General features: G+C 50.7%; 1 protein-coding gene across 3 annotated transcripts in view; it reads left to right on the forward strand.

Moving 5' to 3' along the window:
- ZDHHC14 (zinc finger DHHC-type palmitoyltransferase 14) overlaps positions 1 to 24,488 on the forward strand; it is a 217,807-nt gene that overhangs the window by 145,621 nt on the left and 47,698 nt on the right. For 2 of the 3 annotated variants that reach the window (XM_024552102.4, XM_045188937.3), the window contains exon 3: positions 11,565 to 11,723. The exons of the other annotated variant lie outside the window; for it this stretch is intronic. In XM_024552102.4, coding sequence (XP_024407870.2) covers positions 11,565 to 11,723 — 159 coding nt within the window. The remainder of the gene's footprint in view (positions 1 to 11,564; positions 11,724 to 24,488) is intronic. 3 annotated transcript variants of the gene reach the window in all.

Here is a 24,488-nt window from a genome sequence, read left to right on the forward strand (position 1 = left end):
TGAAGAAATAAGAGTAGACGGTCATAATGGTTGGGCATATTTTTCCTTTAAAATATAGTGTATTTATAAATACTATCTACTAGTTCTGTACTGCATCCTTGGTAAAGATAAAATCTTAAAACATTGCTATACAGAAGGAGATGTACGCTGGTCCTCGCATTCGGGTCCTTAATGCCTCACATCCACGCCACTCACGTCAGCGGAAGCCGACCAGGTTCTCCTCGTGATACTGACGAAGCACGGCCCTGCCCCGGCGTGGCTTCTGCTGCCCGGTGTTCCCTCCATCCTCATCTGCTCTGTCTTACATTATCGCACACGCTGACCTCCCAGACTGATCTCTCTCGTGGTCTAATATGTCGTAGTTTCTGACGAGGCAGAAGCCGTGCCACAGAAATAGTTCTAGCTTTGGCCTTCAATAGAAGAATTGATTTTCATTTACACAGTGCAGCAGTTTTGTGTGTGTGCTCAGAGAACGTTAACAGAATTTGAGGAAAATGAAAACCTTGCAAGGACAAAGCCACCTTTATTGCTTCTTCATTGAAGGGAAAGGCTTTTGCCATCCGTGTGGAAAATAGAGTACAGCAAGAAAGAAGATGCTCATTAATTTTCATTTTGCTGTAAGCATATTTTGGATTAACCCAGTTAGATAAAATTAAAAAGGGCATGGCTACTAAGCACTTTCTTTTTCTTCTGTCTTTAATTGCATTAATTAGTGAGATATGTATAACAGCCGCCACCCCCCCCAAAAAAAGACCTTTTGATAACTGTGAACATCATAGCATCTGACAGTTCCAGGTCTTTCCATGAATTACAATACCCCCCAGATGACAGGCCCCCCAATTATCAAAATTTAAATGTGGAGAAGCAGGCCAATTATCTCCACTGGATTAAAAAAAAGTCCCTCTCTTTGCCGATGCCATCGCTGGTCCTGTTTTCTGGAATATATGCTTTCAGAACTACTTTCATGAATATATGGGTTTATTCTCGTGGAATTCTTTTTGCTGCGGAGTGAAGAGTGATGTTTAACGCGCCGCGGGCGTGCTCGTGGCCGTGAGCACTTGTGGCTTGTAATAGACTTTAATTTAATGGAGACCATGGCTGTTGTCCGTCAGGCATTTTTCAATCTGTGACCCTTGGAACCAGAGCACCGGATAAGTGGGTCCCGGAAGCCAGACCTTCACTCTTGCCCCATGCAGGGTATGTGGTTCTGTCCAAAACGTCCTCTGAGACATTTGGGCCACGCCCAGAGGTAGGTCTTGATATTTGGTCGTGTTTGGTTCTGTCCATTAAGACGTTTGGTCCATGGTATATCTTTTAATGCATTCATCCTATAAACCAAGAGCGTAAATAAATGTACAGGCTGTTTGAATGCAGGGGTATTTTCTAAGCATGGATGTTTTGGGTAGGACCAAGTTCAAGGACCTTTTGGCATAGACCAAACGTCTCCATGGACAGTTTGGATGGAACCAAATGTCTGCTGATCCTCTTGCCTGTTTTAGATATTGAGGTTTTTTGTAAGATTTTCTTTGAACAAAAAGTTGCTCTGCTGTAAATGCCACAAAAATGAGCAGTTTGAGAACCTGGCCTGGCTGTTTCATTAAGCGGACTTGCCGTCATTAACTAGGTAATATCAGTGCTGAATCCTGGCAGCATCTTGGGAAACGGCGTGCACCTTTTCTCTCTAGCGTCTGCATTGTTAGCCACCCCCTTAGATTCTCCAGTCAAAGACGCTGCAGCTCGGCCCGGGGTTTAGCTGTTACATGCACAGTGTTTGCCAAGGATCCCAAACCCAGCTTTATCAGATGTACACAGGAAGCTTTTCTAAAAATGGCAATTCTTAGCTCCAACCACAGATAAGAATCTTCAGGAGTAAGGAATCTACATATTTTCAAAGGCCCCCCAGGCAAGCAAATCTGTACATACGTGCTTGTCAGAGTACCTCAAAGGAGGGGAGTGGAGACCCCACTGGGCTTCAGTCCTGCTTGCTAACAAGTGTCTGCACCGACGGCAGTGCTCCCCAAGCCTTCAGCACCCCCTCCCACAGGGACAAATTTCCCCGGGGAGGCAGCAGCAGCCCTGGTTTAGAATCACTGCCCTAGGTGGTCTTGATCATCAGCCAAGTTTAAGATCTATTATTAGCTGTGATTTGCTTGTACACTTGCATCATGAAAAATCCATACTCTGAGCTTATCTGACCTCCCTAGGGCACAAGCCACAAAGGACAGAGGACTTGCCCTATTCACCACTGTGTTCCCGCACCTAGACGACCATTTAGCATATACGAGGTACCTAATAAATAATTGGATGAATGCATGCATGAATGAATGAATGAAACCTCCACTGAGTAGCATATGAAGCTCATTCTCGGAGGCTGCTTTTTTCTATTTTTTAAGGCAGACTGAAAAAGCTGGCTTTGCCCAATTCTCAACAAATACTTCCATTGCGTTTTTCTCAATACCTTGTTAACACTCCCGTCATCAGGTTCTCATGGAGCCAAAAGTGCCTGTTAAATTCTCATCTGACAGGTGGCTTTTCCTTGAAAAGTTCTCTCTGAAAGGAGGTCTGTCCCACAAGCCCTTTGATGACCAAGTCCAGAAAAAGCCCAGGTGCTTTGTGGTCCCAAACAGAATCATGTCCTGCAGCTCGGAACCAGCTTCCCGTTCAGGGAGAGGCCAGGCCAGGCCTGCGCCACTTTGTAAAACTCAGTTGTGTCCTTTGCGCTCACCCCCCACTCTCTTGTCACAATCCCCATTGCACTTTAATTGTTCCCACCACATACACCCTCTCTGCTGGCATGGGGCACACCTGTGAGTCACACCTGTGAGTCACAACACCGTCAGCTCTGTTCTCCTCTTCGAATCACTCCCTTTCGGAGCCAGAAAGCATCCTGCCTGGCCCACTCAGTTCCTCTTACTGAGGGTTTCACAGGCAGCCACAGGCCCCAGCACAGGCCCAGTGTGCCCTGCTTTGCTCACGAAGGCAGGACCACCAGGTCTCAGTGGGAAAAGTTTGACCACCCACCACCACCATGCTGCATCTCTTTATAAGGGATAAGCCTCAGGTCCCCACCCCAAGGACTTTGTAGTGGGCCCCCTACCCCTTCGGCCTTCCTCCCGCGTAAAGGAGCCCTCTCCAGGTCTCTGCATCCTTAGATTGTTGTCCTCACTTGAGGGCAAGCCCGTGCTCTCTCTCTCTCTCTGCACGTGGTCCAAGCACACTGGGGCATGGTGGGTTAATCCCTCTCACCCACTGCCAGTCCTGGCTGAGCTTTGTTTCTGGCACTCTCTGTCCGGTCCAGAGAGAGTGCCATGCCTGCACTCTGCAGTCGCAGCCGTCACCCACCTTGTCCCCAGGAAACCCTGATTTTCCCACGGGCTCCCATCTTCCCATCTCCTGGCCAGCATTTCCCATGTCAGCTGCCACACACTGCTCCTGGCCACACAGGAGGGTGTACTTTCGGGTGGCATAAGAGCCAAGCACACTGGGGCAAGCCTGGGTTTCCCTGTGTCGAGGCCCTCGTGCCCTTGCAGTGTGGGTGCGCAGGGCAGCCTCCCAGAGGGAATCCCCAGTGCGGGTTTTCCCTGAACATGGTCAACACAGACCGGGAGCGCCCAAGCCTCAGCCCTGGGCTGTCTTGCCATCTGACGCCTCCTGACACCACCTGCTCTCCCGTGGCATTGCCAGATGTTCCTCTTCAGGCTAGGCCCTTCCTCTGAGTCCCCCTTCTGTATCTGCACCTCCCCTCACACAGGTGAGCTCCCCCTGAGCTCCCCCTGCTCCTTCACCCCAATGCCCACTGCTCCCTGCCTTGCAGGGTGGACCAGCCTGAGCTCGGGACTCATCCTCGTCACCCACCTGTGTCTCATTTACCTCCGCCATTTCTAGTTGATGTTATTATTGGAATCTTTCTGGAATGTCTCTACTCCCCTCCATCGCCACAGCTGCCACACCGTTTCAGGCCAACACCTTCTGTAGCCTGCGCTCCAAACTTCGCCCAGTGGCCCTAAATCCATCTTGCTTCTCCCCCGCTTCAGCCCATCCTGCAGACTGCAGTCACAGAAATATTTTTAAGTCTCTAACTGTTCACATTACTGCACAGCGTACAACCCTTCTTGGCTTCTGTGTGAGGCTTCCTTCAGAGAAAAAGAACCAAGAGATACCATATTTTTTGCCATGTATAATGCATGCTTTTTTGCCTGAACTTTTGCGGGAAAAATAAGGATGTGCATTATACATGGGTAGGACCCGAAATATCTTGTATCTGTTCTTATGTTTAATAATTATGTTACATAAAATTTCCAGTACCATAATATGTTTAAAAAAGTAACTGCTACAATTTCTTTATAATACAAAAAAACAAGTATCTAAATATAAATAAATTAAAAATTGAATTGAAAAATTAAAATGAAAGAATTTTTTTTCCTGAAAGTTTGGGCCAAAAACATGGGTGCGCATTATACACGAAAAATGCAGCTAAGTAGGTTTCATTTTCAGGGACTGGCCCATGGGAAGGCAGGACGGCGAGTGTGACATCTGTAGGGCAGGCTAGAAAGTCAGGCAAGGGCTGATGCTGAAGCCTGGAGTCCGGAGTGCACGGGCAGCAGCTGGAAATGCAGGCAGAATCCCCATGTTGCCGTCTGGTGGAGAATTCCTTCTACTTGGAGGACCCTCAGCCTTGGCTCTGAAGGCCTTCAGCTAATTGGGTGAGGCCCTCCCACATTCCGGAGGGTAATCTGCTCCCCTCAAAGTCTACTGACTCAAACGTCAATCTCATCTAAAAACACCTTGGCAGCAACATTTACCCCGGTGTCTGACCAAACACCTGGACACACCGCTTAGCCAAGCTGGCACAAAACTATCAAACCCGTTTGCACTTTGGACAAAGGCCCACCTGCTGCACGGCCTGGTGTCACCCGGTCCCTGCCTTCCTCTCAGACCGTCTGCCACGCACTCTGCATCCTGGCAGCACTGGCCTCGTGTCACTGCGCAGCTACGCCATCTGCCTCCTGTCCCCAGGCCGGAACACGAGCTGCTCCCTCTGCTTGAAGTGCCTCGCTTGCAAGTCCCAGTGTGTGTGCGCGCACTCACACACGTCCACAGGGGCAGCCCCCCACCACACACACACACACGCTGCCTAGGGATTCCTAACTCAACTGTCCTTCAGATCCTGGGCCAAATGCTACTTAGTTCTTCTGGAAAGAGTCCCCACACCCGGCAGACTTCCCTGCTTCTCTGTCCCAAAGTAACATGATGGGTAAGGGTGCATTTAGTTGTGCAGTTATTCCATTAATATCGGTGTCCTCCTCTAGGGCGGAAACTCCCCAAAGGCAGGGGGCAGGTCTGTGGTGCCCACCAGGGCGCCTCCAACTCTCAGAGCAGCTGAGTGAGCAAGTGAGTAAACGGTTTGGAAAAGAGTTACTGGGCCCTACAGGTCATACGTCTTCCCCTCCTTGTAGGACTGACTGGCAGACTTGGGACCCGCCCTTGCCCATGGCTTCCCCACATCATCTTCCCTTGTTTACTTGCTGCTGGCTTTGTGGGCGCTCTCTGCTCCTCCTTGCCATGGGCCCCACAAAGCAGAGGAGGCTCCCGTCCGCCCACTGTGTGGCTCAGGTTTGAAACTCCACCTGCACAAGTCTCACCTGCGGCATCAGTCTCGGTCCTTGAAGACAAAAGATTAAGACACGTTGACCTAGCAAAGCTTGTATCTGGAGGAGGAGGGCTGAGGACTGTCACTCCTTCATGAGCCCGCCTGTGTGTATTTGTACAGAAACACTTCCCTGTGGAGGGAAAGCTGATGCCAGCCAATGGAATAGTAAGAAAATATTCCCATTTTGACCCTCTTGAGTGGAAAACTAACCAATATCTGTAGACAGAGCAGAATTTTCTCTATTCCCCCCACCAACAACTTAAAATAAGAGTTGATGTGTCTAAGATCTGATCGTGTTAATATTTTCTTACGATTTGGGAAGTTTACAGACTATAAGCCAAGAGACCTGGTTGAGTAGCTCTGAACCACCACCCTTCATGATAGATCAGCCACTCCGGTGTCGGGGAGTTTATGTCCCAAATGTTGCGGAGCACCAGTGCAAGGGGCCTCCAGAACGTTCCAGACCTACTAGCTCCAACAGCTGCTGTCCTGCAGCACATGTGATAGACGGAATGATTAAGGCTTGAGTATAGCGCATGTCACACTTCCCCTGGGACCTGTATCCTAATGGGGAGGTGCTTTCGCTTCATGCAGGTTGAATGCCTGTTAGTAGAGGTCCTTTCTGCTCGGGCAACACTATGTCAGCTGGTGAATGGTCTCTGAAACCATGAGTACCAGAGAATGCCGCTGCCGCTGTTTTGGTAAAGGATAAGAATCTTAATTTACGTCTTTTGTAAGTTGGAATTTTCCTCTTTGCATTGTAAAAAAGCAGAGTTCATTACTTTATACAGCAGTCCCTCCTTACCCATGCAGGATCTGTCCAAGATCCCCGGTGGATGCCCGAAACTGACGGTGTTACCAAACCCTGTATGGGCTGTGGTTTCTTCTCTACGTACGTACCTGTGATCAAGTTTAATTTATAAATCAGGCACAGTAGGAGATTAACAATAATAATAAAATGGAGCAATTCTAACAGTATCATGTAATAAAAGTTACATGAATGTGTCTCTCAAAACAGCTTACTGTCCTGTACTCTCCCTCCTCCTCGTGACGATGTGAGTGACGCAGTGCCTACGGAATGGGGCGCTCAGAACGGCGCACACTTTTAAACTGATGGGCCGTTTATTTCTGAATTTTTCACTTGATACTTTTGGACCACGGTTGACCGTGGGTGACTAAAACCACGGAAAGCAAACCCACAGTTAAGGGAGACCACTGTGTGGTAAAGGTCCATGGTTTGAAAAGTTCAGCTTTGTTGTCCCTGCACTTGGGGCAGGAATAAACAAACGGCAGGCCGGTGGGCCTCTCTGGGTGTGAGCTCTCTTATTCCCTCAAGAAATGAAAAGGGCTGGCCTTGGGGAGACTGGATTCCAAACAGGCACACATTGACAAACAGCTTACTTAGAGCTTCTGGCGAGTCCAGGACATCTCTGTGAGTGAAGAACTTACGAACAGGCAGTTTGTATCCCTGACCTCACGCTGAGCAGCCCCCTTCCTCTCTCCCCGGTCCCCCTAACTCTCTGCCCAGAGGGAGGCTCTGCTACTGTTTCTGTTTCAACTTCCAGCGGTTGGGGAGCAGGGGAGAAAAAGACCACCCCCAACTGTTTTAAGTTTTCTTTCAAAACGCTTGTGCATAAAAATGTCCTTGAGAAATACTGACGCATATAAACTTGCAGACTATTAGAAGCCCCCCCCCTCAAAAAAATTCTAGTGTTCTTTAACCATTAGCTATCGCAGGCTTCAGTTACTCTTTTTCCACAGCTGTATTTAAACCACAAAGAGCAGCGCCAAGAAGCAGAGGCAGAAAGGTTGCCAACAGCAAAAACCAAAACCCAAAACCCCAGTAATTCGGGGGTAGACAGGAAGGCTGCCTTCTGTGCCTCGTGGTGCAGGGCCACGGTGCTCGCCATCCCCAGGGATGAGAAACAGATTTCAGGAAGGCCATTGGCGTCGGTCTCAACGTGAGAGAGACTTCTTTTGTCCTTAGGTAGGTATTTGAAGCCCTGGGTTTAAGGCCCCATGACCCCCGTCTGTCCTGGACGCCGGCCGGCCTGCCTGGGTGGGCGCCTTCGTCGGTCTGGGTGGCTGGTGAGTGTACCATGAGAAAGAAACAGCAACCGCGGGTTGCCCTGAGGTCATCAGCAGACCACTGTGTCCGGCCCTCCCGGGTGGTTCCGACCAGCTGTGCGAGGTGGGTCTCTGGACCAGCAGCAGCTGAGGACATGTTTTAGAGTAGTGAGGGCCTCAGAGGGGCCTTGGGACAGGTGTTTCGGGGGAGGGAGGAGTCCCTGAGCAGTGTGACTCTGCCAGCTGGGAGTGGAGGAGCGGGGACACAGTCCTGTGCACCCCAACTCATTGCTCCCGACCTGCCAGGACAATTGGCCTAACATCCAGCAGGCTATTCTTGAAGACCTACTGTGTGCTCAACACTGTGGACATGGCAGTGGGTCAGGCATGGTCCTTGCGCTCCAGCAGCCTCTCGGGGAGTCAGGGAAATCAGCCCGGCAGAGGACCCTGTCTTCCCTCCAGCTGAGAAAAGTCTGTCTTTCTCCTGCACTCCCTCCCCCCACCGGCTAACCCCCAGCACAGGGCTGGCACCTAATGGCCCGACCCAGAGCTACTGTTGGAGCAAATAAGTGAGCTAAGTACAAGAACAGCCCGAAGGAGGATATAACTCCGCTGGCGGAGTGTTTCCCCAGGAGGCTTGAGCCGGACCCTGCAGCACACGGGCTGTCTACGCAGACTGTCCCTGTGCCACCTTGTTGTCTGTCGGGAATGCAAGGAGGCCCTGCGCTCCGAGCACGGGCTCTGGGGGGCACTGTGCAGCCGGAGGGAGGAGTGGAACCGGCGGCTCAGAGACTTGCGCCCCACCAGACGCCAGGACGCCTGCACCAGACTTGCGCTTAGGAAGCAGCTCTGAAGCCCTAATGACAGCAGACCGGATGGGGAGGCCAGGAGACCCACTGCTCCCCAAACACCGCAGCGGGCGCCTCGCTCGCCCCTCCCCACGAGACAGCTCTGTTTGCTCATTTATGGGCCCTCCACTGCCTCTGCTTCATAGTAAATACCCTAAATATCAATTGACTTTTTTCTTTTCAGTTCTATGGTGCTTTAGTCACCCAGTGATGTCCCAGCTGGGCCCTGAATCCAGGTCTTGTGGTTCTTCCATTTCTCTTACCTGAAGAGTTCCCCAAATACTTAGTTGTAGAGTTCTGTGATTTAGTTTAATTCTCAAGCACCAGTTTTCCCTGTTGGTTGAGTTCTATCCTTCAGCTCACTTTATATCAAAGGTTTAATCTTTCGAAAATATACTTTGAAACTACAAGATCACTATCACTTGTCTTAAGGAGCGCTAGCAAATCCTCACTCTCAAGTCATTGCCACACAGAACTAGGCTTTTTCAGTAGTCATTCTAGCGTGGATAAGTTTGTCATCCCTGCTTTCTAAAATATCTCCTTGACAAACCAGTTTTTAAACTTTTCTGGTTGGCTATGGTTATTTTAAACCTGTATCTGACTCTCTAGTTTTTCCACCCATGTTTTCAAGAGCTAAACAGACATAGATTTCACAGCTGACATCAGGCTAGGGAGACACCAAGTGCTAATTCATTCAGACCTCAGCGGCACCCCGTTGGCAGCGGCAGAGATCTGACCTTATCTGTGAAAGGTTCAAAGCCAGTTATTTCCCCTGGCGCTCTTAGAGAAGCGGCTGAGGTCCTCCCTCTTCCCTGCCATCTCTGTGCCTCAGGGGCTCGGTGCCACTCCAGGTGCCTGCCAAATTTAGCACCATTCTATTGGGCAGCCAGCTGGGGAGCCAGGTAGAGGATGTCCTGCTTGGCAAGGCCACCCAGAGTCCTTGGGATGGCTCCACACCTTTCCTGTCACTCCAAGTGGAAGGGTTGTCCTCAGAGGTAAAGCAAAGGGGGCCCGCTCTGCAGACACCTCCCGCTGTTCCCAATCACCGAGCTCTCTCCCAATGGATGCTTGGGTGGCTGGGAGTGATTGGTGAAGTGGCTTCACGTGAGACGCTGTGTTCTATGAGTTTAGCTCTTCACCACCCACGTGAGTGTGCTTGGGTCCAGCACAAAGAGGAATGTGAGAATAAGGTGTGTGTGATGTGTGGGTGGGGAAGGCCCACCAGCCCCCTGAGCAGGGTTCTCAAGTCTCCATGTGCACGAATCCCAGAGGCTCTTGGAAAATGCCGATTCTGTGGCGCTAACTCAGGGGCAGGGCCCAGAACTTGCTCCTGGGTAAGCGCTGGGATGAGCAGACGCTGCCCGGGCCACACTGGAGTGACAGGCCCTGGAGCAGCAGTCCCCAGCATTGCCACGGGGTTCTGTACCAGGGGGGCTTTTGAGACCCCCAACGCCAGACCGTTTCCCACCAGTGAAATCAGAACCTTTGTGGGGGGCCCTGAGTGCATGATGGGACTCATTCCTACCCTTTGGAAATGTACCAAAAGTACCTTGCGGTGGTCGCTGTCTGGTAGTGGGTCCTTTAAGTGGGCATGGATTAAAACGAGCAGCCACCTTCAACGTTACCAGCTCTGTTTTGAGGGAACACCATGACGGGTCCCTAGATTTGCTCCGGCCACCAGGGCCCACCCTGCCGGTGTTGCCCTCACAGAGTCGTCCCTGCTGAAGCCCACAGACACTCTTGCCATTCGCCCTCCTCCTGCAGCCTGTTCAGACTGCACAGCTGGCTGGCCGCGTCTCCCTGCCCCCTCCTGCTCTCTCTGCAACCTCCTCGGGCTGGGAGGGACCTCAATGGGGATGCAACGGCATGTTCCACCTTCCCGTAGGCAGCGCTCTCAGCCCGCCACCACTGGTATCGGCCAGGTGGCTCTGCTGTCCTGGGCCTGCGGGAGGGTCCGTGCGTTAGGGGGGTTTTCAAAGCACCCTGGGTGATTCTAATATGAACTCAGGGACGGGAACCGGGCTGTGAGATAACATGAAGCTTAAACATCAAGCATATTTGTATTTTCTTCAACATTTACAACACTGATTCTAAAAAACTAAAAGGTCAGACAATAAACAAAACATATTATTTTTAAAATATACACTTAATGATTTAAAATGTACATATTTAAGTCTATATTCCACCCCCCCATCCAATACCTGGTATTTTTGAGGAGGCCAATGGGCAAAATGGAGAGATTTCTTGAGCCGGGTTTGGAGTATGCCATAGGAGAAGGAACGTGACCCGGCCTCAGTATCCCCACAGAATTACCGCATTTTGCCGTGTACGATGTGCACTTTTTGCCCAAAGTTTCGGGGGAGAAATAAGGATGCACATTGTACATGGGTATAATGAATACATAGCGTGGGGTGTAATAATCCTGTGTGTACTGGTCACAGAATGTGGGTGCGCATTATACACAGCAACAGGCGGCCGATAGGGCAATGCGGCTGTACAAACGACACCCAAACCTTAGGGTATTTAACACTAGGAATGTAGCGCCCATGTAACGGTGTGGCCAGTGAAGAGGCAGCCCTCCTGTGTGTGGTCCATCATTCAGGGGCCCCAGTTTGTGGCTCCGAGGTGGCCCCAGGGAGGGAGGGCAGAGAGTGAGAGGGGCCCCGGGGAAGTTCCCACCTGTGGGGCAGTGCCGCGTGTGCTTGCTCCTCATTGGCCAGAGCTCAGTAGCGTGGCCTCTCCCACCTGCATAGATTAGTAAGCGAGGTCCCAAGCCCTGGCGAGGAGCTACCTCCAAGGCTGTGAAGGGCCATAGCTCTGGGCCCCAGCGCATTCGTGTGGCCCGTGTCAGGAGTCTCCCAGAAAGGCCCAGGTACCTGGAGGCCAGGTGTGGGCCTTGCCCTGGGGAATGCGGACCCCAGGCACCCTAGGTGCGAGGACCCACAGAGGTTAAGTGCTCTGTTAAGGGCATGCGTTCTTTTTTTTTCTTTTCTCCACAGATATTGCAAACGGCACCAGTTCAGGGGGGTACCGCCCACCCCCCAGAACCAAAGAAGTCATCATCAATGGCCAGACTGTGAAACTTAAATACTGTTTCACCTGCAAGATTTTCCGGCCCCCTCGTGCCTCTCATTGTAGCCTTTGCGATAACTGCGTAGGTGAGTAGAAGCAGAAACTGCCTCTGTTCCCGCCTCTCCCACCTGTGCTCGAACGCCTGCCGCTGGTGGAGGGGCTGGCTCCCTTTGAACAGACCTGTGGGGACGAGAGTCAGCTCGTGTCTCTAATCCTTTGAAACTGAGCAACTCAATAACAGTTAATATTTCCACATCTTTGCCTCCTGCCACGGATCCCCGCTCACCAAGCCTAGCATTACCAAACTGTTTTTCTCCTTTACACCCCGCCACACCCCCATCCCAGTGCAATGCCCCGGGCCTTCTCCCTGAGCTCGCTCACCAGCATGGGGGCAGCCTGTCTCCTGGAGCTGCCAGAGCAGCAGGCGGGGGAGAGCGAACCATTTCCCCGCTAAGCTCCTCCGTTGCCTGACGAGCTGGCTGCAGGTATAGCCAGTGTGCTTTGTGCGGGTCTCCCAGGTCCTCTGGCAGTTTGTGTGGGGAGCTGGAGGCATTTGAAGTGAAGGAGAGAAAGGGGGCAGAGGCCAGGAGACTTCCGGACCTACAGTTAGGATTGTCACTCTTCCCAGAGACCACCGCGCCCTTCCATGTCTGTCTACTGGCTTTCCCCAGGACGGACTAGGGACTCGGGCAGAGAGAACTGAGTGGAGCCCAGAGGTCCTCGGTCATAAGACTGCCAGGCCCCCGCCAACCGGGCTCAGGATTTCCACAACTGACCTGGGTCCCCAGCCCCTTGGGATGAGCTGGCGAGCCCTTCCTGTCGCTCAGAGAGCTGCCAGCCATACTCGCAGACCACGTTCTTTGCTGGGCTGGAGCTTCTTACAGACGAGGTTGGCAGGAGACGGCAGAAGACCCAAGGCACAGGGAGGGCAGTGAGAACTGGCAAAGGCTTCACCCTAGGGAAAGCCCTCGTTTCTTCAGTCCCGCAGCCTGCCTCTTGGCAAACTAGCCAGGGATGTTCCTTGTACCGGGAAGGATCGAATGCCTCAGACCGAGCCCGGTCCCCTCAGGAACACGTCATCGATCGCTGCACACTCCTGTTGAGTCTGTTGGAATGTGTAGTCTCAATTCTCCTTGGGGAAAATAAAATGTTATAATGCACTTCCTGCTGACTTTAAGCATCTACAATTTGTGAGAACGTCCACGATTTCCCTATCAAGTCTTGTCTTGGTTTTAGTAACCCTTTATAAGTTACCTTTAGCCTTTGCCCACCCCCCCACCCCTCCCAACCCGCCCCAGTCTTGTGGCTTTCCTGGGTAGGAGGCAGCCTGCAGCTCAGAGCCTGGAGCCTGGCCCCACACGGCCTGGATGCAGATACTAGCTCTGTGACTTAGACAAGCGACTTCAGCAACCTGTGCCTTGGCTTGCTCATCTCTGCAGTGAGGCCCATACCAGTGCCTCCCTCCTGGGGTGGTGGAGAGAGTAAATGGTTCAGCGCCGGTAAAGCCTTAGAGGGCTGTCTGGTGTACAGCGAACGCTCTGTGACCCTGAGTGCGGTGGTTACTGTTGTCACTGCCTGTCCCTTGACATTTTCGATTGGCCTCCTCTGGACGGTTGCTTGATCTCTGTAGCCTTGTGCAGGCGGGATGATCAAAACCATAGCCAGTCCTCTCTGTGAGGGCACATCGGGTGTCTACCAGGACATGTGACAGCCTTAGTGTGGTTTGTGATGCCCTCCCTGGTGACTCCGGCCCCATGTGCTTCTTGAGGACACTCTTAAGCCAAAACATACAGTGGCTTAAATAGCTTCAGGGGAACAATCTGTTGGGATTTTCAGGGCCCTGTCTTCGGTTGTAATGCTGATGTCGCGTATATTATGTGATGGAATAGTATGTAAGTTACACTTTTTCACCTAAAATCATCTGTTATTTTGCACACCTTCCCCTGGAGTCTAAGGACGTAGTCCAGTTGACATCTGTCAGTAGGGAGTTGGTAACTGCGAACCTGAAGAGGTCACGAGGCACCTCCTTCTCTTCATCATTCATCCATGTGTGCCCAAGGGTCTCAGTCCTCTGCCGTTTCTCAGCTAGCTTCCTCATCACGACAAAACTTTCCTCCCCATCTCAGCGTTTTAACACTTCCTTGGATTGTTGTCCAGCACTTTCTAAAAGGTCATTAATTCTCTCATTTGTTCCCCGCATCGCCCGTAGGTTTACGTGTTCCTTAAAGAACCATGATGACTTAGATGTAAAATCCCCGTACCAACATTAGATACCAGCCTGTTACCCGTGTTCTTCTCCTATGGGGTAACTGTTTAAGATAGCATCCTCTCTTCCAGAAACCACCGCTGCCAAAATAAGAGTCTCTATCCGTAGTATCCCGGAGCCATTCGGCAACCTTTTGGATAAGTCCGAGTCACAGTGGCCGTCCAGCACGCCACAGCCAAGCATGCTGGTGCCCTGTAACTGGGAGGCACGGGACAGGGAAGGGAAAGGAGAGGAGGGGGAGGTTTGGGGGTGGGTTCAAGAGGAGGAACACTGGATCAAAAGCCCATTGCCAGCCACTGCCTCTAAGCATCATTTCATGGTTCCAGGAGGACAGGTGAGGAGTCGCATACAGTTGATTTTAAAATAAAGCTACTCACAGCACTCCTGGAAAAAAACCACACAGTGATTCAAAGCTATACAGCTTTGTTTTTCCAGCTCATTAAGCTACGTTTGGGCCTTTGCTGAGACCCATTAGCAGACCAGCAAACTGGGCCTTCTGCATTTGGGAAATAGAGGGGAAAGCGGATATCTCCCACTGAGAAGCGTAATTGCAGAGTTTGCCACTGTGTTATTTTTAGATGGAAAGTTTTTATTGAAAGAATTCTACTCTTTGCAGCCAGGGAAAAACACACGGTGATGTGCTGAAGGCCAGGGTGGGCGCTCGTGGCTTCCCTTCCATTAACAAGTGAATTTGGGTCAGTCCTTCCTAGATACACAGTACCCGTAAATGTCACTTTGCACTGGGAGAGGAGAGAGGGGAAATGCAGTTTCCCAGGCAGTTCAGAAGTATAGTTTTCTGTGTTAAGTAAGTTTGAAATGCAAGCAGGGTCTCCAAGGGTCTGTAGGTTAGTCGAGGACCGAGGAGGAGCTTTCCTGGGGAGCACACTCTGGTGCAAATACAGAACCTGTCTGCAGACACTAGTGACCGGGGACACGGGTCTAAAGGCAAGCAGGCCTAGGCCTGCATCCCAGTCCTGTCATTGAGGAAATGGGAACCTGGGCAGGCTACTGCCCCCAACTATTCCCACATCTGTAAATTGGGGTTACCCTGGCACTACCTCCTGGGCGTCTTTCAGGGATGAGGGGAGACGGTGCCCAGGATTGCCCTGGTGCCCACTGAGGGCTCAGGAAGTGCTTGTCGTTAATGCTGTTGTCGTGGGTAACAGAACCAATGTAGGGCTCCCAGACACTGCCTAGAGCGAGGGTGGCCTTCACAGGGACAGGCGTCGCCTTGTTTTCTGGTACCGTTCAGATGATCGGGTGCACGGAAGCGAATCTCCTCTCTCTTCCTGCCTTTGTTATCTCTGTGTCTGTCTCCCTAGGTCTCTCTCTGTGCGGTCATTGCATCGCTTCTGCACATTTGAAACAGAGCATTTGGGTTGTTTGTTCATCCCGGCGACCCCCAGCCACCGGGCAGCACAGCCGGCTCTGCTCTCCCAGCTCCCTAGGCCCCTCGGGTCATGAAAGCAGAGTCCCCGGGGAGCTGGGGAGAGTAAGACCCCCAGGAGGACCTCTCACCCTGGCTGTGTGCGTGAGCAAGTCCCACCAGTCCTTCCAGCTTCCCTGACCAGGGCAACGCTTTCGGGGAAGTCTCTCTTGGTGGGCTCTGGGCCCATGTCTACCTGCCTAACTTCGCCCAGGCAGCAGGCAGCTTGGTCTGAAGGCTAAGAGGGGGCCTCTGGACTCAGCAGCCAGCCGGGTCCCAGACTCTGCCCGGTCTGGGGAGGGGGACGCTCTTCGCGCTGCTCCGTCTCGTCTGGAGGGGCTGTGAGGCAGAGGAGGTGGCGCAGGGAGCCTCTGGGAGCCCTCAGCATTGACAGACTCTTCCATTGTCTTCTGTCCTCCCCTTCTGTCATTGCTGGTGTGGGTGGCACAGAGAACCCCCACACACCCTCTGCACAGACCAAGTGTCCATTACTCTCGTTTTTGGGAGAGCTTCACCATCATTTTTAAAAGTCCTTATCACCCCCTTTCTTTGTAGCTGTGCTCTTTGTGTCCTGGGTGTTTGCACCGTGCCCCCCCTCTGCCCCTCAGTTCTTCCCCCCACCCCCAGTCCAGCTGCTTCCTGTGGGAGGCGGGCTCTTGAGCTGGGACTGCAGGTATCCCGTCTGTGTGCAGGCCATGCTGTGCACCCCTGCTGCCCAGGGAGGGGTCCCTGCTTCACAGTTGTAGCAAGACGGTTACATCTGAGATTTACAGTGGCAGCCACCCTCCATTCTAAAGTGTGGGCAGGCCCCTGGAGTTTCCTTGTAACTGTTTGGGTATGGTGAGAGGGCTATTAACTTCCCACAGGAAAGTCTGTCATTGCAAGGGGATGGAGTGAACTGGCGTCCGTATCCTACCAGGAGCCAAACCACCCAGGGCTTTACTGGCCCCTTGTTTCCAGGGTCCTGGCTTTTCTCTCACATTCGATGGGCACCTGTGCACCAGCTGTGCTAACAGCTGGATGCGTCAAAATAAAAGACTGTCCCCACAGATCGTTGTATTAAGAGCAGACCAAGGAGAATTCAAGGTAGAATGCATATATTTATCATATTACATGGGTCAAAGAGAGTAATTGTGGTAAAGACTACAATTAAAAATATAGTCATCAACATATATGCACCAGATAACATTGCATCAAAATATGTAAAGTTTGGTAGAAAATGTAAGTGTGACCGACCTGTTTCGAAATGGTCATGATTGTGGGCACTAAAGAGAGATGTACTACAGCTTGGCACCCATGTCTACTCTGAAACTCGGAGAGCCGCGATTGGAGGCGTGGTCGCCGAATTTTGGCCTTTGTGACCTGTATCCTGTGGTGTTGCTCCCACCGTCTGTCCCCTTATGTGGCAAAGAGACTCTGCAGGTGCCATTAAGGTGTCTAGTTAACTGGCGTTAAATTAGGGAGAGGGTCCTGGGTTATCCAGATGGGCCACCTGGGGTCATGAGAACCCTTCCGGAGCAAAGATGGAGAGGTTCCGAGCAGGAGAAGGCATCCATTCACGCTGCTGGCTCGAAGATGGGGGAGGGGTGCTTGGGAGAAGGGGGACAAGGAATTGAGTCCTGCTGACTGCACTGAGCTTGGAAAGAACGGGGTCCGAGTCCACCCGAGACCTGCACCCCGCCTCTGTGACCTTACCTGGGGAGACCCTGAACTGGGCTCCACTGAAATCTTGAAGCAATAAATTTGTGTTGCCTGAAGCCAAAGCATTTTGGTAATTGGCTCTTCAGCAATAGAAAACTAATGACGAATATTCCTTTAATGTTTTTTTAAAGGTAACATTTTTTAAAGTAGTAAAAGAATTATTTACATTAAAGTTAGGAGCGAAGTAGGATGTTCACTATCACTGTTAACATTTAACCTTTTTCAGCTTTGCTAACTAATGCAGTAAGATGAGAACAATATGAACAAATAAACAGAAAAATGAACAAACAAAATTATTACTTTTCTGTCGATGATGAGAAAACCAACAATAACAGCACCAACACACATTATAACTTGTTTTTTTAAGTTTGGTAGACCTATTAGTCACCAAACAAATACATTATAATAGGGTGCTGTATCTCAGGAACCACAGTAGAAATCAAGATACATCGTCTCCACAAATGTATTTACAAATGAGATACAGTGTGAGGCAGGGGACAAGATAAGACAATTCTAAAGTTCAGTTCAACGACTCAGCTAGCCGTAATGACCAGTCACATTTTGGAAAAAGAGCAATGCAGTATTCTTACACAGTGTGAAGTCCAAAGTGTGTTCCTAGCCCGAAGGTCGAGCTGCAGAAAGTGACTCAGTGGCCCCGCAGCTGCACATGTGTGCACGTATGTGTGTGTGAGTGATTTCTGCATCGTCCACTTCTACTTTCCAAACTCCTGCAGGGACCATGGAAATGTCCAGTTCCCGTGACGAAGGTCCAGCAGTCTGCCGGGGGGAGGCTGTGGGAGAGGAGCAAACCGGTGGTGTGGAGTAAGTCTAAGGGGTGGGGGGCGTCTTCGAGAGCCCAGATATTTCTGTGTGGCTGGCCAGTGCTCTGAGTCCCAGCGTTCGTGGGAGTTACGGGGTTGAAGAGAAGCAAAGGGCCCAGCAGGTAGACAGACAGACAGACACGACAGTAGGACAGGGGCTCAGAGACTGGCCGGGAGGAGGGCGGCACTCAGCCCAGGAGGGACGTTTGAAAGCAGCGGCAAAGCTGACCTCCTGGGATAGTGTCGGGGCTGCCCCTGGGCAGCACGTGGGCCAGGACCGCTGCGTCTGAGGGCTGCTTCCAGTCCGCCTCTCAGTTTTTCCTTAGTGCCTTTTTCGGTGAAGCAGCAGATGCTGTAACTAGACTTAAACATATATCCAACATTCTAATGAGTGCTTTTGGATCCAAGCCGCCTGTTGTGCTTTGCCCCCTCCCCTTCATTGACCTCTCTGGAAAGTTCCTGTGCTCCTCAGACGGGCTGACAGTTGTGTTCTCACATCTGACTTGAAATGAACACACACATCCAGAGATCTTTCAGCTGAAAACAACTGTGGAGGTTTTTCTTCTCACAGATAATTTATGGTAATGCACTGAGGGCTTAATGAGACTCGCAAAATGACAGGCAACTCAAGGAATGTTACCGTCACTGGGATGGAACTCACACTTCGCTAGACTCAGAGCAAGAGAGCCTGAGCTCTTGTCATGGCTCTGCCGGAGACCGCAGTTCTCGTGAAAGGCTTTATTCATCAGCACGAGGGGCTCAGAGCCAAGCCTACCCACCTCCACGCAATGTAAATAAGACCTCGGGGCACGCGTTTTTGGCACTGACTTAGTCCTGGTTTTCTTATAAGCAGCTCAGATGGCTTTAGAAACAGACGGGTGTTAATGCCATCACTCATGATCAGTGATTCGATGTTACCAGCTCCAGGGAGAGATGACAGATTCCAAGGAACCTTTCTGACTCATCTGGCCGTGGGATGACATTCTTTCCTGGAAGCCTTTTCCCTTCCTCTTGTGTCAAATTGAAACCGTTCCTGGTTGTCAGAGCACTGTTTTCTCGTCTCTTCCTGCCAGTGCTCATTTCCTGTGTTTCACGTCGGTCTCCTCCTGTCCCCTGCTGTCCCCTAGCTCTTCTCTCAGTTCCACTTTGTCCTCCTGTGGCCTGCATGCTGTAGCTGGAGCCACGTTTTGTTCCAGCGCGAGAAGCCTGCCCCTTGTCTGGCAAGCTCCTCTTCAACATGCCCTCCCCACAATAAGATGCCCCGTGTTCTGCTCCCAAGAGCTTCTCCCATAAAAAATTAAAATTGCAAAAGAATCTAGAGATGCTTTTGAGGCAATTCCACAAAGTCTTTAATCTTTCAGAATAATTTACTTCATAATGTGTTTGTTATGGGTATAAGTCCATGTAAGTAGGTATTAATTCCTTGAAATGGAACACCAGGTCCAGGAGTCTGCCTTTTCCAAACTTCCCAGGGGGGTTTTAGGCACAGTCAAGTTTGACAGGCGTGGGGACAGACTTTCTCTGACTCTGTCTGGGTTCCAAGAGCAAGGTCAGGTCCTTGGGATGCGTTGGGAATGGCTCATCTGTCACAAAGAGCAGTGGCCTGTGACAGGGTGGGGCTACTTCTAGCAGAGCACAGCTAGGAGGATTTGCAACCTTGAAAAATTAATATCAGTAAATAGCCGCCATCTTTGGAGGCCTGTTGGAAGCCACACTCTGGAAGATTCATTGAAGAAGGCTGTGTTCCTCCTCTTATTCACCTTAGGGTCATCCTCTCTCTGGGGCTCTGAGGAGGATATTGACGTCACAACAAAGCTAGAAGTCCACAGAGTCAAGAAATCAGGCCACGTCCTTGGAATGCCTTGGGAAGCAAGCACTATGGCTAACTTAAGAGTGTTTACTCAGTGACTGTTATGTGCAAGTTCAATGCAAATTAGTATAAGACATTCTTCCTGCCCTTGACAATTTTTCTGCCTACTCATGAAATATTTGATAAGGTTGTAGCACGCAGAATATCTAATATGGCCTTAGCATGGTCATGTTAGACCAATTCCCATAAAGGGGAGAAATGGGAGGAAAGGCTGGAAAAATAGAGGCAGCCACGCTGAGGCCCCTGCACACCCCTCCAAGAAAGAAGGACTAGACTCAGCCACTAGTTCACACACTTGACCAGGAAACAGAGACCGTCGGGTTCAGCCTTAGGAGGATTAATTTCACACAGAAATCTAAAGTGAATTGATGAGCTGTATTAGTCTGCTGTGGCCCAGCGATGCCGTGTAACAAACACTCCCCATAATCTCAGTGCCTTTTACCAAACAGCATTTCTTTTTCTCGTGTGCCTGTGGGTCATCTGGGGCAGCCTTTGGGACATGGCAGGGCTTGGCGCCCAGCATCGCTCAGGTCCAGTCTTCTCAAATGTGATTCTGGGACCCAGACTGAAGGGAAAGCAGCTGCCAGGCATGTCTTCCTCATGCTGGGTCACTGGGCCATATGATGGGGTGCCAGCTCCTACAGTGTCTCATGGCTTCTGCTTGATGGCACATCTGCTGAGACTCCATTAGCTGAGCAAGGCCCATGACCATGATATGTCAGTGGGCCAGCGAAGGATACTCTGCCTCAGGAGGGAGAACAGTGAATGCTTCTGAAGTAATCTAGTTTATTGCATGTAGGGAGACTTGAAGGCCAAAGACCAATTGCTTTCTAAGAAGCGGTTTTGTGCCTGATGCATCTTTTTAAACACACTGTACCTTACAGTAGATGTCCAATCATCTGAGGTTCCTGGAATTGAAATTGGCCTCGAGCAACAGAGATGGGAGTTAGGGACGCAAAGAATGAAATGTACCTTGCCAGCCCCAAAGTTTCTTCTCCCAAGATGTTTGGAGCTGTGTCAGCTGACCCAGGCCCTCTCCACTGGGCGCCGAACCCTCAGTATTCCACAGAACTCTGCCCACCGTGGGCAGGGGTTGGGCAGCGCGGAGCTGCTAAGGACTGGGTACTTGGGTAGTGAAGTAACCTGCGTGCGTTAGGTTTTGAAAGCTTAATGCAAGTTTGTACATTTTTTAAAAAGCTATGAAAATAATTTGGCTTGTTGGAATAGGTTAAGTTTTATTTTATTTTTAAAAAGCTGACTGGTATTTTAAATAAAGGACTAATGGAAATGGAAACATTATATTGGGGTAAAGGAAAAACAGTAACTCATTTTAAAATCTAGAGATACACCTATGAAAATGTGATTGCTATCTTTTTTGATTAAAGAAGTGAAATGAATACAAAGACTAAACACTATTTTACACTAGAATAGCTCTTTTGTTTTGTGATGCCAGCCTCTAGTTCGGTGTGGCCTTTTCCCTTTCGGAGGTAGTTCTGTATGTTATCTCATTCGCTGCTCACCCCCACCCTGAGCCTTCGTTGGGGTGGGAAGTGTCACCCCCATTTGCCACAGAGCTCAGATGCAGAGAGGCTGGGGACCTGCCCACCAGCAGACGGCAGGACTCTAGAACTAGACTGGAAGGCAGCCTCCCAACCCTGAGAAATTTCATAAACCCCGAATCAGGGCAAGCAGAAATGCACCTTTGCCTGAAAGTAAGCAACAGGTGGGCAAGTAAGATTGTGACGCATCAGAAAAGGTAACATCTTCTACCCCAGCCTAGTAGAAAGGCGTTGCTCACCCAGCTGTTGGGTCCACCTGGGCACAGAGCTGGGTGCTGTGTGCAGGGAGAGAGTAGGAAGGTGAGTCACAGGTGGTCACCAGTCTCTAGAAGGCCCCCGGGTGAGTAGAGCAGTGTCCGGCATGACCTAGTTGGGCCCGTGCAAAGTCATCGTAAGCTCAGTATGCAAGACAAGGTATACGTGTAAGGACTTCACTCTTTCAAGAGCTCTCCTATTCGTGTGTGAAGGTGGCAGTACCCTCCTGCGGTGACACTGTCGGAACACCTTCGTTTCTGGATCCCAGAGGCTCTGCCTGCCTTGCGTGGGGCCTCTTCCTCCTGAGGGTCCTGTGGGGCCTTTACAGTCCAAGGAGAGAGTTTAATGAGATGCACGCTGGGACCAGAAGGTTCCAGAACTCTAATGAGACGCAGCAACTTGAGTGGAAGCAGACCCCTGAAGAGGAGGCCCGGTTCAGTGATTCACCTCCCTGTCCTGGATGGAACACATTCCCCAAAAGGCCCAGAGGGAGCTCAGCTCCACGAGGACAGACGGGCTGTGGCCTTGCTGCCACAGTGCAGCTCTCACCAGGGCCTGGTCAGGGACCCACACCCGTGCTCCCAGGGTGCGCTGAGGGCAGGGATTCCTGACCTGGGTACTATGGATGGAGTTCAGGGCGTCTGTGAACTTGGGTGGGAACAACAATTACATCTTTATTCTCACTAACCTCTTAAGCGCAAGTTAGTAGTTCGTTCAGTTGTGGACGTCAGCAGCAAACCACATTAATAGGGCTAGTCACCACGGGAAACCACAGACTTTCACACGACATCACAGCTATCACAGATATCTCAGATCAGTGTTTACCCCGGTACTGCCTCAGAGTTATGGTGGCTGATGAACTGCGGCTCTTGTTATTTGCCATATTACTGCATTACTGTGTACTTTACTATATCACAATTTTTAAATTATTCTGAAAACAACCCTATTGGTTTCTTTTGTCACCTCATGTATCTCATGTATTTGAAGACATTCTGGGGAGGGGTCCATGGGCTTCACAAGGCTGCCCCCAGGGTTCATGGCACAGAAAGTTAAGGAGTCTGGTGAAGTCTTGTTTAGACTCTTCTTTAACTGAATTTATTGGGATGGCATTGGTTAATAGAGTCGCACACTTGCTGCCACATCACCTGTATATCGCATTGTGTTCACCACCCAAAGTCAGATCTCCTTCTGTTACCGTGTGTGTGACCCTTTTACCCTTTACTCCCCCACCCCCTTCCCTCTGGTGACCTCCACTCTGCCATCTGTGTCTGTGAGTTCTCGTTTGTTCTTCTGTCGCTTTCAGTTTTATGTCCCGCACGTGAGTGAGATCGTGTGGTTCTTGGCTTTTCCGTCTGACTTATCTGACTTAGCCCAATAGTCTCAAGCTCCATCCACGTCGTGGCAAACGGCAGCCTTTCACCCTTTCTTACGGCCGAGTAGGGTTCCGCTGTGTGTGCGAACCCCATCTCTGTCCAGCCTTCTGTTGAGGGCACTTTGGTAGTTTCCACGTCTACACTGTTCAGTCATTAGAAAACAGGTTGGCAGGAACCGTCTTCTCTCCACGCCACCAGAGGGCTGGTGTGGGTTTTTTTCAAGGAAGATGTGCCACCATTTCTTTCAAGGATGCCACTTTAAAAAGCTCTTTTTAAAAATAAAACAAAACTGCATTGGGCTCATTCTTCCTCTTTCCTCTGTTTCTTCCTCTTTCTCTGTCTCTGAACCTAAACACAGGTGTGCAACAGACACACACAAGTTTCCTGCAGGCGGGCAGGCGGGCCTGGACCCCCCACCCCGGGGGCTCTGCTGAGCCCCATTTTGGTTGTTTTCTGGGAGCATCTGTTTAACCCTTTGTTACAAAGAAGGGGGCAGAGAGCTCAGCAGTAGGACGAGATCTTTGTAGCTGGCCCTCTCCAGCTCGCTCCTTATCACCTTTCTGTGTTCTTGGGTAAATAGAATTCATCTTAAACATTGTTTCAGGTTGTTGAGAATTTATTCCTTCCCATGGTTCTTGTCTCAATCCTTGTAGGCCACTGAGAAACACTGGGAAGAAAAGAACCCTTGGTATAGTTAAAAGAAATTAAAACCTTCCCCAAAAGATAACACAATATTTTAATTTGAAGGAAACATCATTTGTAAGCCCCACATGGGCTTTATAATGGTTTGTATCATGTATCTTTCCACTGAAAGTTGGCAAAAGTAAGACGACATTACACATTTTATTCTTGACTCTTAGGAGTTAAGTTCACAATAATATCACAGTAGTTGTGTGCCCCTCCATGAGATGGTGTGATAGCAGTTACCGGCTTTCTGCCCAGCACTTTGTGCCTGAAAAACCATTGGTTATTACTAACTGATTTATAGGTTTGGTTTTCAGTCCAATTCACTGAACAAAAAATGCGTTTTTTCCATCTTTGATCGTGCTGGAGTCTTGCCGTAGGACAGGAAGTGGCAGAGCTGTGTGCCCCGGGTCATTACAATGCTGTGTTCAGGGAAGCCTCGGGCTCCCAGCGAACGACCCCGTAGGGCTGTGCCCGTGGCTGAGTGAGCCCCTCGTCCCCCTGTTTAGGGCATGTCCACCCCCTGGGGATCATATGTGAGGCTCCGTGCTAGGTTGGCCCTGGGGAGACGGTGGCGAATGTGGTTCCCATGGTCCTGCCTGCAGACTTTACAGGTGCCTACGGAGGAACACAGGTCGTTTTGCACACACCTGTGGAACAGGGAGGTGATGAACAATGGGAAAGTGCAGGGCAGGTGGGAGCACACAGGAGGGATCCCTAACCCGGAGAGGGGCATCCTCTCTGAGACCTGTAAAGGGTGAGTACCAGATATCAGGCAAAGGGAGGCAGCGAGTGAAGAGACGTGCTGGGCAGGGAGCAGGAAGACTGGTGGAGAGGCCCGGCACAGGAGAAGGCAGGCTGGACTAGGGGAGGGAGCTGATGTGGAGACTCTGGGC

The sequence above is a fragment of the Desmodus rotundus genome, chromosome 11 (assembly GCF_022682495.2).
Source record: "Desmodus rotundus isolate HL8 chromosome 11, HLdesRot8A.1, whole genome shotgun sequence".
Lineage (NCBI taxonomy): Eukaryota > Metazoa > Chordata > Mammalia > Chiroptera > Phyllostomidae > Desmodus > Desmodus rotundus.